Below are 15,061 nucleotides of genomic sequence, written 5' to 3'. Positions count from 1 at the left end.
TGGAAATGTGACAGTTTCCTTGGAAAAGAAACTTCTGTGCAGGAATTCCTTAAAAAGACAGTCAAGCATATTTGTCTAGTCTTTCCTGAATCTTTTCAGTTGGGGATTTTTTTTCAGACCTAAATCTTTCCTTTACAGGAAAAGGTATCATAGGTATTCCTGTGAATAGCTATTCATATCATTTGGTTCCCCTTTGTAACTTTCTTTTTGCCAAAGAATTCTTAGAGAAATACTGACATAACTCTCACACATACTAAAATAATGCTGAAAAATATTGAAATTTCCAACTGTAGGAAATAGCTTAATAAATGGAGAGTTGAGTTAATAGAATTTATTTTATTGGTGCTGTCAGACAGGTCAGAGGTTTGAAAAGTTAATGATTTAACAACGGAATGAGAGAAACAGGGATATTTAACTTAAGAAAAAATGTTTTCAACTTGAAAAGGCTCAGCCATATGATGTAGCTGAGAGATGTAGAAAGGCTATTTCTAGAACCAAGATTGTTGGACAAGAATATACTTACACATTTAAGTAGGTGAAGACACTGCTGAGTTTATATGGGGAAAATACTGACAATACAAATGACAGTTTAAACTGGATGCCAAGTTGGAGATGTGTTCAAGGGAAAAGTGGATGAAGGATGCTTCCTGCATGCTGAATGATGAAAGCACACATTTTGGTACACAGAACAGCTCAAGGAGAAAATGTGCTTTGAAAGGATCTGCGTATATTTAGTAAGGAGGCAGATCTGTGAGTACGACACAGTGTTGTAGTTAATAACTTGTAATCAGTGGTGGAAAAAGGGAAAAGCACGAAGGGAAATAGAGGGATTGAAAAGCCATTTATATCATGTAGTCCATATGTATGAATTTATGGATCTCAAACCAATTCTCCTTTATAAATGCATGCACAAACACTGTATTTCATAAAGTAAGTCTCTCAATTTAGAATTGAGCATGAAGCTTGGCACAACTGGAACTGACTGATCTTAACCTTTTTCCCAAAATTTTTAAATCAATGCAAAGACTAAAAAATAAATAATTGCTTGCTTTAAACATATGGTTTCTTATTTTTTTCAGCTAATTCAAAGAGAATTGAAATGGGATGAAGAAGATTTTATATAAAACAAAAGTACTAAAACCTGTGGAAGTAATAAATATCAATCACCACTGAACTTGAGATATATTATTTCCTAAAATTTGGGACTTCTTTGAAGTCTTCTTTCTCAGTCTCTTGAAGTGCAAAATTAAAGAGCCGGAAACCTCTCGGCGACTAAATAAAGATGACCACACTGAAATGCATGTAAAATGAAGTCATGTAAAATGTACATAAACCCACAAGGAGAAAAATCTGGCAGTGAGAATCCAAAAGCGAGTGTGAAAATATCCAAGAGCTCTCATCTCTATAGATAGTTCTCCATGGTGCTCATGGACTTGCATAAGCTCGGCACGGGCACATGGTGAAGTGAGGTGGGATGTAAAGAGGGCAGCAGGTTTTCACAGTTGTGGAGATTTTGATAAATTTCATTATCTTCCAAAGCAAAGTTTACATCTGAGGCTTTCTTAAAAGGGAGAACATTTAATGCTTCTAGAACACAGGAAAGCAGGTGGGTGATTTATCATGGGTTTATTTATGGCTGTGGTTAACAAACAAATGCAAAACAGAGATGATTGGAGGTTTAAAGATCTTTCCCTTTTTGCCACTGTCTTCAGATAGTCCTTCTGGATGGACACAGTCAAATTCTCTTCTGCTGTTAATTGAGTGACATCTGATGGACAATGCATCACCATGCTGCTGCTGGTTTCCTCTGTGGATGCTCACTTAATAAAGACCAAATCACTTAACAGAGGGTGAGTGGGTAGTCAAGCTGAATTCCGACATTTGAAAAGCATTTATTTTAAAGTTATTCTTTTTCATTTTACGTATGTTTTCCACGTTATGTCTACTTTTATTCTTTTGAAGAAATACTAAGATTGAGTGACAATCTGGTCTAAATATGTGCAGTTCATTTTTTTGGAAATATCTGCTTTCAGATGGTTTGTATATTTATTTTTGCCTTAGCTACCAAGGTGCTGCATGATAAATTCAGATTGGTCATAAAAACACTGAGATGAGCTGGTAATAAAATGGTCTTCTTTCTTCAGTCTTAAGGCATATTCAAGGCCCATATGCACGCTACGAATTCACATTTTCTTATTTTCTGTCTTTAATTTACCAAGTTTGGGAGGTACCCTGCATGTTAGATGGGGCAACTGGCACTCACTATCTTCCCTTATCAATTCATGATATAGTTATCACTTACTGTTCTGACACTCCCTATTATTTTTTCTTGTTTTATCCTCTTAGAGCTTTGAGGATATTTTTTCTGTGTTTTCCTTCCCTTTTTCTTTCTTCTACTGGAGTACCTTTTCATAAAATTCAGCTATTTCTTTTTATAGAGCTCCTTTCTCTTCTAGATATTGTGACCCCATAATATTGAACATCAGACTTAAGGTGTTATTAGTTGCTCCCATGGGCTTCCTACCCCGGGAGCATTGGAATGTTGGAAATTTTCACTTCAGTGAGCCATTATTAGGGATTGTTCGCTGTTCCTGACAGATAAAATAGTAGAAATATACAAAGAGATGCAAACTGTAAGAATAAAAGATAAAAATATTTGCAAATACCATTAGCATTTGTGCATTTGCAAAAAAACAACAATAATAGCTATGCCTAGCTCTGTTTGCCATTGCTTGGAAGGAAAAACAAGAGCTTTGTTGCCAGCAGGGCAGTACCCTTGTCCTGGATAAATGCAATGACTAACAGTCTGAGCAGCAGACTTGTGGGGCAGGGTGTTGCTTATGACTGGGACTGTGACAGTTTTGTTAAAATTACCAAGCAAAATGGGGACTCTGTAAATTTGGTTTATCATATTTAGAGTGACATGGGTAAAGTACCAAGTGCATGAAATAACCTGAACAGAAAGAGCAACTGGTGTTTTGCTAACTAGTTAATGAGCAATAACATGTTCCTTTTCAGGACATACCTTTTTTTTTTTTACACTAAGTTGTAGAGCATAAAAAGACTAATTGTTTTTACTTTTAGTATGTTAACGTGTCTTTTTTAAGGTTAAATAAAGTTAGTAATATAATCTTTAATGATATTATGAGACTTGTATTGAAAGTATATTGAATCTATAGATTAAGGCACTGCAAGCATGTTAAAGAGTTTCACCTAATAGATAATTTGCTAATGAATACATAAACTAGGTGGGCAGTTTAAGGTGTTAGAGAGTGGGACTTTGGTACGGCTCCTTTCAAATCGTGTCAGTGCCCATCATTCATACTGAGGCTGAGCATAGTTGTCTGCATGTTTTGATGCTGAAGTTTTGTGAATTTTTAACAATAAGAGTGTTAACTTATTTCATTTATTGTGTAAAAAATACAATTTTTCTTCAATAGAAAAACAAACCTAACAGAATAACTAGAAAATTGATTCACCTCTACAAAGGAACAAGAACTTTTTTTGCCAGTTTCAATGAGCATCATTAATTCTGTGTTATCAGTTTTGTAGAAATCATACAAACACAGTTGAACAGTTGCTCTGCAGATGTCATCTGAGCAGTATTGTCCCTGTATCACAAAAACAATAGAGATAGGCAAATCTCCAGGCAGGGATCAAACTCACAACCTTAGTGATTTACAATACCATACTCTAACCAGCAGAGCCAATCTCAAGGTGATAAAGGTGATACACAGGTTTTGGGTGAAAATGCCTGAGAATAGTGGTATAAATACAGCATATGGACCTTTTCTGAAAGGACAATTACAACTATTTAAACAAAAACAAGGAAGCAAGATGATGGAAAGAAACTTAAATGCTTTTAATAGATAGTGCATTTCGTAAGTTTAAGGCTAAAGAGCAATACTTGTTTGCAGCAAGATGAAGCTGAACGTCATCTTATCTTTTTACCTAAATACCAGAAGAAGATTATTTTTCTTTTCTGAGAATTGCGTTCTTAAAAGGTAATGTTCAGTGCATACAGATACTGTATAGCTCATTGCTTGTTTGTCTGTTTCGTCAGGAGTCATCCAAGAGGTTTGCTTTACACAAAGGAAGTGTTTGGGGAATCTAAATTAAGCATTTGAACTTCAACTATTTAGAAGAACCCGGAGATGTGGGGAGGACTTGGCCTACTGTGTTGTGAAAACTGTCAAGTCTGAGGTGATTGCAATGTGGGATGAGTGGGCCAAGGAGCTGGAAGCTGTAAAAAAAAAAAAGAATCTGGCACTAGGAATGGTTTTGGTTATGTGTCTTTTTTTAATGCCTGGCCCCTCTTCTCTGCCTTTCTTCCCAGAAGGAAGTTGTCCTAATCTCTTGGATTACTGTCCCTTTGCAGAGCATTCTGCTCCTTCTGGTCCCAGCAACTTAACATGTTCACTGCTTTTCTGGAGACCTTCATCTTTTATGGTGTTTCAGAGATGCTGGGCAAGGAGGCCTGTGTACCTTTGCCATCCCTGCTCCCAGGGCTGATGGCTGCTCAGTGGTGACACAAGCCAGCACACTGGGACTAAATGCCTGGGAAAGCCCAAGGACTGTTCAGCCTGTCCCCTACTCAATGTTTACATTTCTTGAAGCTGCCACTCCCCCCTGTCACTTAAACATACAGAGTGATAAGTTGTAATCTAAACACATACCCTCAGACCCCTAAGCAAACGCAGACTTCAGTGTTGTTGAGCTTGCTGATGGGATGGCCTGTTTTCATTTAAAATATTTCAGATTCTTTCATACCAATTATTTCTGTAGAAACAAGCTACTTGTGCATCTAATGCCTATAGGTTTGTTTTCATGCTCCCTGACTCTCTTTCTTCCTATGGATGTTTCTTTCACCCATCCCAAAGATAAGTTCTGGCCCTGGATTCCAGCATTATTATTTCAATTCCATCTCCTGTTTTCTGGAAATGAAGCTAGTCTTCAGTCACTCTTACTCCCTTCCTTAGTCCCAAAATCAGCATAGCTCATCTGCAAAATAGCAAATTCTACCGATCTAGGAAGTTGCATCATTTTAGCCACAAACCAACACACACACAACTTTTGTAAACTTAGAGCAAAACGACTGTAAATAAGTTCTTAGTATGGCTAGGAAGAATGTGGATATTTAAGATGTATTTTGTTCCTCCAGATTTGCTCAGGATGCTCAGTTTTGTCCTGGGAGTAGAAAAGTGGCACTCTGGGTTTTTTGCTATTCTTACCCCCTGCTCAAGATGTGTGGAAACTACATCCTGAGTTCTCTGGTTTCCTCTTTTTATTTGTGCTTCAAGCTTCCTCCTCAGCTGTCTGGAGCCTTATCTGAGTACAAATGCCGGCCTCTGGCCTCCCTCCGGGGCTGCTCTCTTTTTTCCTCATTTTGTTTTCTTATGGAAATGACTGCGACAAAGAATCTGCTGTTGCCTTCTGCTGATTTGTGTATTGCAGGCAGAGGTTTGCCCGAAGGCAGGAGGATCAGCAGACAGAACCAAACTGCTCTAGCAAATGTGGATCTGACCCTCTGTGGAAGGGGAACTCTGCATCTCATGTCACATGAGGCTAAAAAGTCCACTCTTCCCTTTGGGCTGTGACAGAGGATGGGGAGTGTGTAATGCCACCATTCCCTGCTCTTGCAGCTGTGGAATACTACTTACAGTGTATCAGTCCATCAATTAAAGTAGATCATCCAGCTGCAGAACACAGAAATCTGTTCCCTGTGGCTCTGTGAATAACCTGGATATTTTTAAGTGTAGCAGACCATCACTATTCACAGCAATTCTTCCCCACGGGGCCTTCATGTTCCAGGTAACAACTTCCTCTTGTGTGAAAACACTGCTGTGTGCTTCATGGTCACTGACTGATCATGTATCATCCTTCCCTATAGAAGTTTCATGTGTCTCAGTTTGAAAGTGAACTTTCCTAAGGAAAAAAAAAAAATAAACAAAAACCTGTCACTGGCAGACTGCTATAAAGAAAGCTTATTGTGGTTTGTCAGGTGCATTTAAAGGACTTGAAATACATGGCTCTGGGCATCCTAAGGGGTGGTCAACATTGTGTGAAATCATATCTATTTTGCTCTGAGGGGAGCTTGTACATATCTTCCACTTGTTAAATTTGGACTTCTCAGCTCATAGGTGAGCTCAGCTGACTGAGTTTATTGAATTTCTGCCTGTAGAGACAGTGAGTCTTACCCAGCATTTGAAAAATCAGTCCTGAATTCCAACTATTTTTTAAAACTACTGTTCAGTTGAGTTAATTTATTCAATGTATGGCATTTTTGTATATATTTGGTTTATTTCCTGTGACAATATTCTGCCAGCAAGTATCCTTTAGGGAAGTCAGTGTGTAAGCTGATATTACATAAGGATTCATATTGTTCCAAGGTTTTGGGGTTTTTTAAAATGTATTTCTTACTGATAAATCTATGCAGTTGATACTTATTACAGTGAATAGTTTTAAATTTTCATTTATTAACTAAGCATTGTATCAACTACACTCCTATATTTAAAAAAAAAAAAAACTGATGTTCAAGGTGACCAACAAAATTACTTCTGCCATGCTAAACCATCTAAATATGTTGCTGTCTTTTCACTGGAAGTAAGATCAGCTCTTTCGCACTTCCCAGGCCAATTTTTCTCATTAAGATGACAAACACTCAGTGTCTACCTTCATCTCATGAAACACTCCTCCTTGAGCTTTTGAACCAACAGTGAAAGTAATTCACAAAGTATCTAAGCACTAAAACCTAAATTATCACAGAATCACTGGGTTGGAAGAGACCTTCAAGATCATTGAGTCCAACCCTTGCCCTAACACCTCAAATAAACCCTGGCACAGAGTGCCACATCCAATCTCTTTTTGAACACATCCAGGGATGGTGACTCCACCACCTCCCCGGGCAGGCCATTCCAGAACTTTACCACTCTTTCTGTAAAAATTTTTTCCCAGCCTCCAATTGAAACTGGTGCAGCTTAAGACTGTGTCCTCTGGTTCTGTCAGTTGCTGCCTGGTGAAAGAGACCAGCCCCCACCTGACTACAACCACCTTTCAGGGAGTTGTAGAGAGTGATAAGGTCACATATATTGTTTTATTTAATTGATCCTTATCTTCCTGTTCCCAGGAAGATTTTAAATGGGAGTGTTGCCTTACCAGCTGGAGTAATACAGGCCAGGTCAATATTTGTTTGTGAAGGAAAAGGAACTGATCATTGTTTGTGATGGCTGAAAGGGATTTGAAAACCCATGTCCAAAAGTCATTCTCCAGGTCCTAGCATCAGGATCCTGCTTTTCCTGTCTCTCCTAGGGGCAAGAACTCTGGAAAGTGGTAGTAGGCACAGAGGTGGATGGGGCCCAGCCACAGAGAGAAAGTAGAAGTGGCAACTCTGAGAGGGGAGCAGGCTCTGGCACAGGCAGGGCAGAGCAGAATGGCTGCACATTCTAGTGGCCTGTGCTCCAGGTGACTTCTCCCCCTGGGTGGCCAGTAGGGAAGATGCTGGGAAGCTGATGTCCACTTCTCTGAAAAGAAAGTGAAAGAGCCAGGCTGGTTCACAACTTCCTTTGCAGTGGGAGGCTGACAGCTCTGTAAGCAGTAGTGTGGAGGCACTTGTGGTTCCTGGAACAGGACTGAATGTCATAAGCTATGGAGAAACGTTGATGAGACCCCTCCAGCACTACCCTATATTTCTTGTTTGTGGTGACTTAGGATTAAAAAGTGATGGAGGGTAGGATCCCTTCAGGACTTCCAGGCAGGAAGTCTAAAATTGGCTCTTTCATGACGTTTCCCAGGAGATGCAGCCAGAGGTGGGAGCTCATTCTATGGGACAGGTAGGTGCCGTAAATTGCTTTTCAGCAGTTATTGCAACTTTGTCTCCTTTCATGATTTGGTTGAGGTTTTTTCCTGTGGGCTGGACCTCAGATCTAGAAACAAGGAAGGTCATCTCTTCTCTGGACACTACCTTTCGTGTACCCTGCTGGTGTGGAGGGTATCTTCTCAGTCTTGTGCGACTTAAGAAAAAACAAAAAGCACCAAAAAACCCTACTCTAACAAAATACTTTTTCTCTGTAGCCACGATGCCCTTCTGCCCCCCGAGCCGAGGATGTAATCCTGCTCCAGCGCCCCGGTTCCCTCGGGTAGCCCCGGGCACGCACCGCTGTCCCCGGCCGTGCGGGACCCTCCGGCCCGGTGGAGAAGTCCGAGGCGCTGGTAACGTGGCAGCTCCGAGGCGATCCGTGCTCTGAGAAAAACAGGAGGTCAGCCTGCAAGTTACACTGATTGAGTCATGTAGAGTTAAACTAACCCCTCCCACAGCTATGGACCACTAAAGCGCCCGTTTTCATGAGCACCTCTCACTAAGGCAGCTCGGAGCCGGCAGAGGCTGAGAGAGGAAAGGAGGGGGGAGCGCGGGAGGAGGGAGCGAGCACCGGCACTGATGGACGAGCCAAAGGGTAAGGACAGAAGCGAACCGCCGCTCTCCGAAGGCAGCTCTCATCCCCGGCGAGGGGCGCGGGGCTCGGCGGGGAGACCCCAGGGTGGCGGCATCCCGCGGCCGGCGCTCGGGGAAGGCTGTGCATATTCATGAGGAGCTCCTTCTGAACGTGCCAGTCAGGCGAGAGCTGCGGCTGCGGCATCCCCGAGCGGCGCGTCCCTCCCTCCGCGCCCGCGGAGCGCTGCCGGCGGTGGGCGAGGGCTCCGCGGCGGGGGCTTGCCGGGGTGGGCGCAGCCTTGCCGCAGTCCGCCCCCGGCTGACATCATCTTCCAGCCCCTGGACTCCTGGTCGCTCCTGAAGGGACAATGCCGAGTTGTGACTGGGGAGCCCGGGCGGGGGGCCGCGGTTGCTCGGGGGGAGCCGGCGGTGGCCGCGGGCCGGCGGTCCCCGGGCGGTGCAGCGGCGCGGGCGGGAGCGGGGGCTCCGCGCCGGCGGCTGCCAGGAGTTTGTCCGCGTCAGTGCGAGGGATCCCCTCCCCGCGGCGGGCAGGAGCCCGCGGCGAGTCCCGGCTGCCGCCCGCGCTGTCCCCGGGGCCGGCGCCGCGCTCCAAGGGCGAAGGGGGCGGGGAGGGCAGAGCAAAAACTCGGTGGAAGTGTTGGCTGTTAGGAGACCTCGGTGGGAAACAATAGCTCTGGGGCTGGAAGCAGCGCGGTGCTGGGTGCGAGGGGCTCTCGGTGCATAGGCTGGGAAGAGGAGGATTCCCCGCCCGGCAGCCTGGCAGCCCTCTGGCCTTAACTGCGGTCCTGAGGAGCGGGGCAGGGACCCGGCAATAGCTGCAGATGCTTGTTGGACCGTGATTTTTCTACAAGATACATGTCTTGTACTTGGCTTTGCCTTTTGTAATCAGCTGACACGGTGCACGTAGCAGCACTAGTCACAACGTTTGGCAGAAACATTTCCTAGTTTAGTATCAGCTTTTTTCTATCTGGGTGCCTTACCCTCTGTTTACAGCGCCTTCTGCAACACGGTCCGTCTTTCCGCGCTGCTGACGGCACTGCGCTCTGTGCGGGGCTTTCAAACACAAAGCAGGAACTCGGACAAATACGCAAGAGGCAGTAAACAGGGAAAATATTTGGGCAGATAGCTTCTTGTTCAGTACCAGGTGGAAGTCTCTCATTTATCATTGTTATGACAACGGGGAAACAAAATGTGATTTCTTTTTTCCCCCTAGAATAAACAAAATGGTAAACTGGACCTTTCCAACGTTTTATCTTCATAGAATGTAATAAATTACATTTGAGGGGAAAAAGCATTTTCTCAGTCTGACGTACATCAAAATTTTAAGCAAAGACTGGCAGAATGAGAAGGTTAGCTCATTAGTTTATGCAGTCATGAGTGAAGCTGGAAATATTTGGAGATAATTTGCCTCTGTTGAGGAGGAAGATAAGAATAGCTTTGAAACGAGTCTTTTAAAAGTTTCATTCCAAAAATGAAATATGATGCTTGAACAGAGATGTCTTTTCTAGTGGATGAGGAATCACAGGGAAGAAACTTGGATAATGAGAACTGATTTAGGAAAAACGACCACGTAAGCCTTCTTTTATAAAGTGAAATTTTAAAGAGACAGAAGGAAACTAAAGGAAACTGACAGTGCTCAAGCCAATTGTAGATGAGGCAATAATGGTTCTATAACAGGTTGACCCGCGGACTATGCAAGTCTTGCAAGACCCTATAGAAAATTAGTGCAATAAATAGCAAGGAATTGCATTTCATCAGTGTGGGAAAAGAAAACACCACACTGTTTCTGAGAATGCCTCTCGCAGCATCTTTTCCAGAGGCAGCAGTCAGTGGGCTCACCACCAGGCAATCTGGGACAGGTGGTATCTATCAGGTAGTAGGAAGGTTCCACCTTGAAATGAGGCAGAAATGGACACCAAGGGCACGTCATTTCATCAGAAAGGAATTATTAAGAAGTGTTTCAGTAAGACACCTGTTTCCTGTGAGCCATGTCCACAGGGACTGTAATAAGTACCTTTGAGACACTACTCTTCAGTTTTAGGAAGCTTGTTTTTAAACACTGATACCATCAGGTCTGCTTTGAAATTGGCTAAAATGGCAAAAAATAAATTGTGTTTGGGATGTTACATAGCAACAGGTTATATCATTGATCACTGAATACTTCCTTGGGCAGAAAGCATGACAACCTAAAAAATGCATGTTACTGGAAGATGCATGGGTGTGCTTCAGTCTGGCAAGAGCATGACACTGATCTCATGTAGACAGAAGTGAAAAGAAATAAACCTTATAAAATTTATCTATTTTAACATAAAAGGTGCTCATGTAGTAAGTCTGGTTTGGAGGTCTCTATATACACAGTGATTAATTAATCACTGTCTGATGACTGCTCTCTGTAGCTCATTCCAGCATGGAACAGTAATAAAGCAAAATCTGACAGGGAAAAAAAAAAGTAAAGGAATGTGAATGGAAAAATCACAAATTTAAAGGAGACATATTGAGCAGCATATCAAAACCAAGAATGAAGATGACTTTGATTTGTTCATTCAAGCAGTGAAGGCAGCAAATAGAAGTTAAAACAAGTAAATGAAAAGGAAATGGAGAAAGAGGAAGTGGAGAACATCTGATGGAAAACATAGACTCTGAATTGGGGAAGATTATTTAGAGAAAGTAAAGATGTCAGGAGAAAATCTAAATGTAGCAGGGCCAGGCACAATTCAAAGGAGGCATTTAGTATGCCTTAGGAACAAAATAATGTGTATAGATAAATTGCAAGATCATTATGGAGGTGGACAGGGCAAGATTTTAATGACAATGCAGGACAAAACCAGAAAAGTGTTGGCTAAATACTTTTCCAAAACTGGAAGAGGAGGGGAGGCAACGAATTCTGGTATGAAGGAATAGTTCATGGATGTTCACAAAAGGAGTTTATTTTGTAGATTAATGTTTTGGGGTCAATAAAGTTTAACAACAATTTGAAATGAAATGTGCCTAATACTTACTGAGAAGATCTATATGCAATGATGTTTATTTTCAGCAAGCTGGAGCACTATGGATCTCCCTGGCAATGGGAAGAATTCTATTGTTCACCCAATATCCCAGCAGTATGATGGTGGGTATTCTGGAGAGCTAATGCCAATGCAGTTTGACATTAGTTTTATATAAATTGCTGGATAGATCTCCTCAGTAACCAAGTGTTAATGGCTAGTTTGATTACATTCTTTTGGTTTTGTAGAGAATAAAGCTTACCAAAGTAACTTTCAGAATAATATTGCAGAAATGGGTAACATTGTCAGAATGGATAACAGAATGAATGCATCAAAAAGGAAATTACTCATCCCAGACAGAAGCAAACTTATGAGTTCATGTGGTCCCCTCAAGTGAGCAAATTGGTCTGCATCCTAGGATGGAGATAGTCCCACTTACAAGAGTCTGCACCAAGAATTTCAAGGAATATGTTTCTTTTGGGTTTGGAACTTGGCTGGAGAATGCACTTAAAAGAAGGAGTGGTGGGAAGTATTTCAAGTACTGGTAGATCTTTTAATCTGTCTTTGCTTTCTTGAAGGCTCTTTTGTTTACACAGTAAGTCAGCTGACTTAAAAAAATAGGTGTCACACAAGCCTGGTGTGATTCCCATTCGGAAAATAAAACAGGCTGCATTTTGTCTTATGCATGTGAACACTCATTGAAGTTCTAGGAAAAAAAAAAAAGTATTCTTAAAATCTGAGTTGCTGTTGAATAAATCTGGGCTGTAAGTTAAGGGACTTCCAAAGCCTGACTCTCTGGATCGTTAAGAACAACTACACAAAAGAGGAACTGGAAGAACTGAATTCCCTGGCTGGTATTTGACAGCCATGGTCTGGATTATAAGTGCAGGACTGGGAAGGAACTGGTCCTTCATTTTCCAACTAATTATTTGCACTTGTTTTATTTTCCAGAGGAAAAAAAAATCTTGTTGAAAAGGGTAAATATGAATAAACTTTCCATGTTTAAACTTCTTTACAATAGATACACTTCCAGTGTTGTTCTGATTGCAAAAGTCTCCCTATGACTCTCTAGCAAAGAATGAACTAATGGATTAAGACCTGGGTAACAACAGACCTCAAAATAGTTATCAAAGGAAATAATCATGAAACAGCTGCATTTTCAGAGGTATTCTACAAGAGGCCTGATGGCATTAGACATTTCCAATAATGATCTAAAAAGCATAAAATCATTGCTGATTTGCAGATGGAGTATTTCAATGCTAGGAGGACCAGTACAAATACCAATTAAGTCAGAGGAAAAAGTCTAAAGAAGCCAAGAGTGGTTGGAAAGATAAAGAGCAAATAAAAGGCTTTAAGCCAAGCTTGTAAAAGCACAGCTAATGTGACTTTGTGAGGAAAATTGGACATTCAAACACTGAAAAGACCAGAAGGATTTCCAGACAATGTTGTTCAGAAAAAAATAAGTAGAGGTGTGTGCATGTATGTGTATGTCTATAAATATGTCTGGGACAGCCATAACTCCAAGGTTTTGAGTTCTTCATTACCATGGAGGGAGAAGGTTGTCCTCTAGGCAGCCTTACTGTGACCATTGCAATCTGTTTGCCTCTTGACTTGTAATTACCAGAAACATATAGAATATCCTTGAGGAGTTTCTAAGGAGAAAGAATAAATTTAAGAGGCTGAACACCTGAAAAGTAAAGGGTTACAGAAGCTATAATAGTTTATATTCTTTTTGGTTTTACCTAAGTTGCAAAACTGGCATAGTGTGGTGCAAAAGTATCATGCTTAGTTACATTCCTTCTTTTCCCAAGTCATCTTTCCACCTGTGGGTTTGAGAGCAGCTAGGAAATGAAACTTTTGGGTTAATACCCTCTGGGTAGGTATGTTATACCTTCTTACTAGCCCAATGCCCAATAACAGTGTTCCACAGAGCTGGATGTGGTTGGAAGTGTGTTGAGACAGGAGCTGAGTTCTCAGCTTAGAAATCATATATTCAAGGTGGTTAAGATTTGGTTAGAGATGGAAGTGTTTGGGCTGAATATGGGATGAAGCAGGTAATATAGAAATTACTTTGGAGAGTCACCTCATCCTTATGAGGTGATTAGTATTGCTTGAGACTGATCAAATTTAAATTGTAAAATTTTAGATCATGTTCACAAGAGAAACACCTCAGCTGGTTTTCTGAAAGCTGAGTTAGATGGGGACTACTTATAAAACTCTATTATTATTATTTTGTCATCTAGGTGTGAGAACTGGCTTTAAGTTTCAACTCATTGGAAACCTCCCTTTCCTGAGCAGAGCTGAAGGTTTCTGGCAGGCATTTCCATCAGAGTCTCTTAGTCACAGAGCTGTTGCCAGAATGCTCACACAGAGAACAGCAGAACCTAAGGGTGTACTTCCACTTCATTTCATAGAAGTCTTGCTGCTGAAAGAGCAAAGGCACCTGTCCTTATCTCTAGCCTTGTTCTTTTTACTCTGTGATAACTTTCAGCTTGTCTAACTTGAAAGTCAACACTGGTCCAAGTGAGAGAACAGAAAGAGGGTAAGGGTAAAAGTCACTTTCATGAAAGTTATGGGGAGGTACAGGAGGAAAATCTTCTCTGCAAAACAAGGAGAGACATGAAACAAGCCCTGTGCTTTGAAACACTGCATTAGCAGTACAAATTAAGAAATGAGTTAAGGGGAAAAGTGTGAGAGACCAGATGGAAGAGAACAGAGTCGGCTAAGTGCACACTGAACAAATTCATCTGCTCACATCATCTCATGCATTCGCTGCCCCCAAATGTGGAAAATGCTGCAAAGATCAGTTTCCCAGACTGTTCTTTGGGCTCCTTGTCCCTCTGTCCCTAGTGCTGCACTGGCTGTTCACACTCAAGGGTGATGCAGGCAGTGTAATGGTCAGTGCTGGCACTGTCCTGTTGGTGCTTAGCCATCACCAGCAATGCCACAACTCTGCCTGTTGTGGTTCTTGTCTGAAACCTTTGGGGCCCATTTTTGTCCATTCCAGCTTGGGAAGAACTTTCAGTGAGGATCTGCAGAGCTGCTTCACTGTCTTCCTCCACATTGCCTTTCAAATTCCCTTTGTGTTGTCAACACAGGGATTAAGTTTCTAGTATGAAGAGACATTCATCCATTAGTCTGACCTATGCTGTTCTGTGCTCCCCTGTGACCTTCACCCAGCTGAATACTACATCTCTTCTGAATAAAAAGTAACCCTTACAGGGTAACTGACTGATTTACAGGCTGGGACTTGCACCTTTACGCAAAAGTTTTTATGTTGCTTAAGTTGAAGGCTCTTAGTTTGATTTGTATTCTCCCCTTTGATTTGTATTCTCCTCCTAAGAATCTTGGCCCTGATCACTAATCATGGTGAATGCCAGAGCATTCTTGATAGAGAGGATGCAAAGAAAATGGACCTGTTTTTACAAAGGAATGAAATTCAGTTTGGTTTTTTATTAACTGTCTGCAACCTCTCAGCCAAAGATCAAACCATCCCTGGCCTTTGAGCTCTGTGTGCTGACTGGAAAAGGTGAGTCAGCAACTCAGGACTCAGAAACCACTTCAGCCTCTCAGCTGGTTCACAGCACTGTCACAATGTGCTTGTAGGGCTCCCGAGACAGAGGAGAGA

At 41.8% G+C, this 15,061-nt stretch overlaps 1 protein-coding gene across 1 annotated transcript in view; it reads left to right on the top strand.

Moving 5' to 3' along the window:
- The first annotated feature begins 8,376 nt into the window (after positions 1-8,376).
- Positions 8,377-15,061, top strand: part of ENTPD1 (ectonucleoside triphosphate diphosphohydrolase 1) — a 32,132-nt gene continuing 25,447 nt past the window's right edge. The window contains exon 1 of the mRNA XM_053949026.1: positions 8,377-8,450. Coding sequence (XP_053805001.1) covers positions 8,435-8,450 — 16 coding nt within the window. The 5' untranslated portion in view covers positions 8,377-8,434. The remainder of the gene's footprint in view (positions 8,451-15,061) is intronic.

This window comes from Vidua chalybeata, chromosome 8 (genome assembly GCF_026979565.1).
Source record: "Vidua chalybeata isolate OUT-0048 chromosome 8, bVidCha1 merged haplotype, whole genome shotgun sequence".
Classification (NCBI taxonomy): Eukaryota; Metazoa; Chordata; class Aves; order Passeriformes; family Viduidae; genus Vidua; species Vidua chalybeata.
Note: the sequence above shows the minus strand (reverse complement) of the source record. Positions and strands in the feature narration are given on the sequence as shown.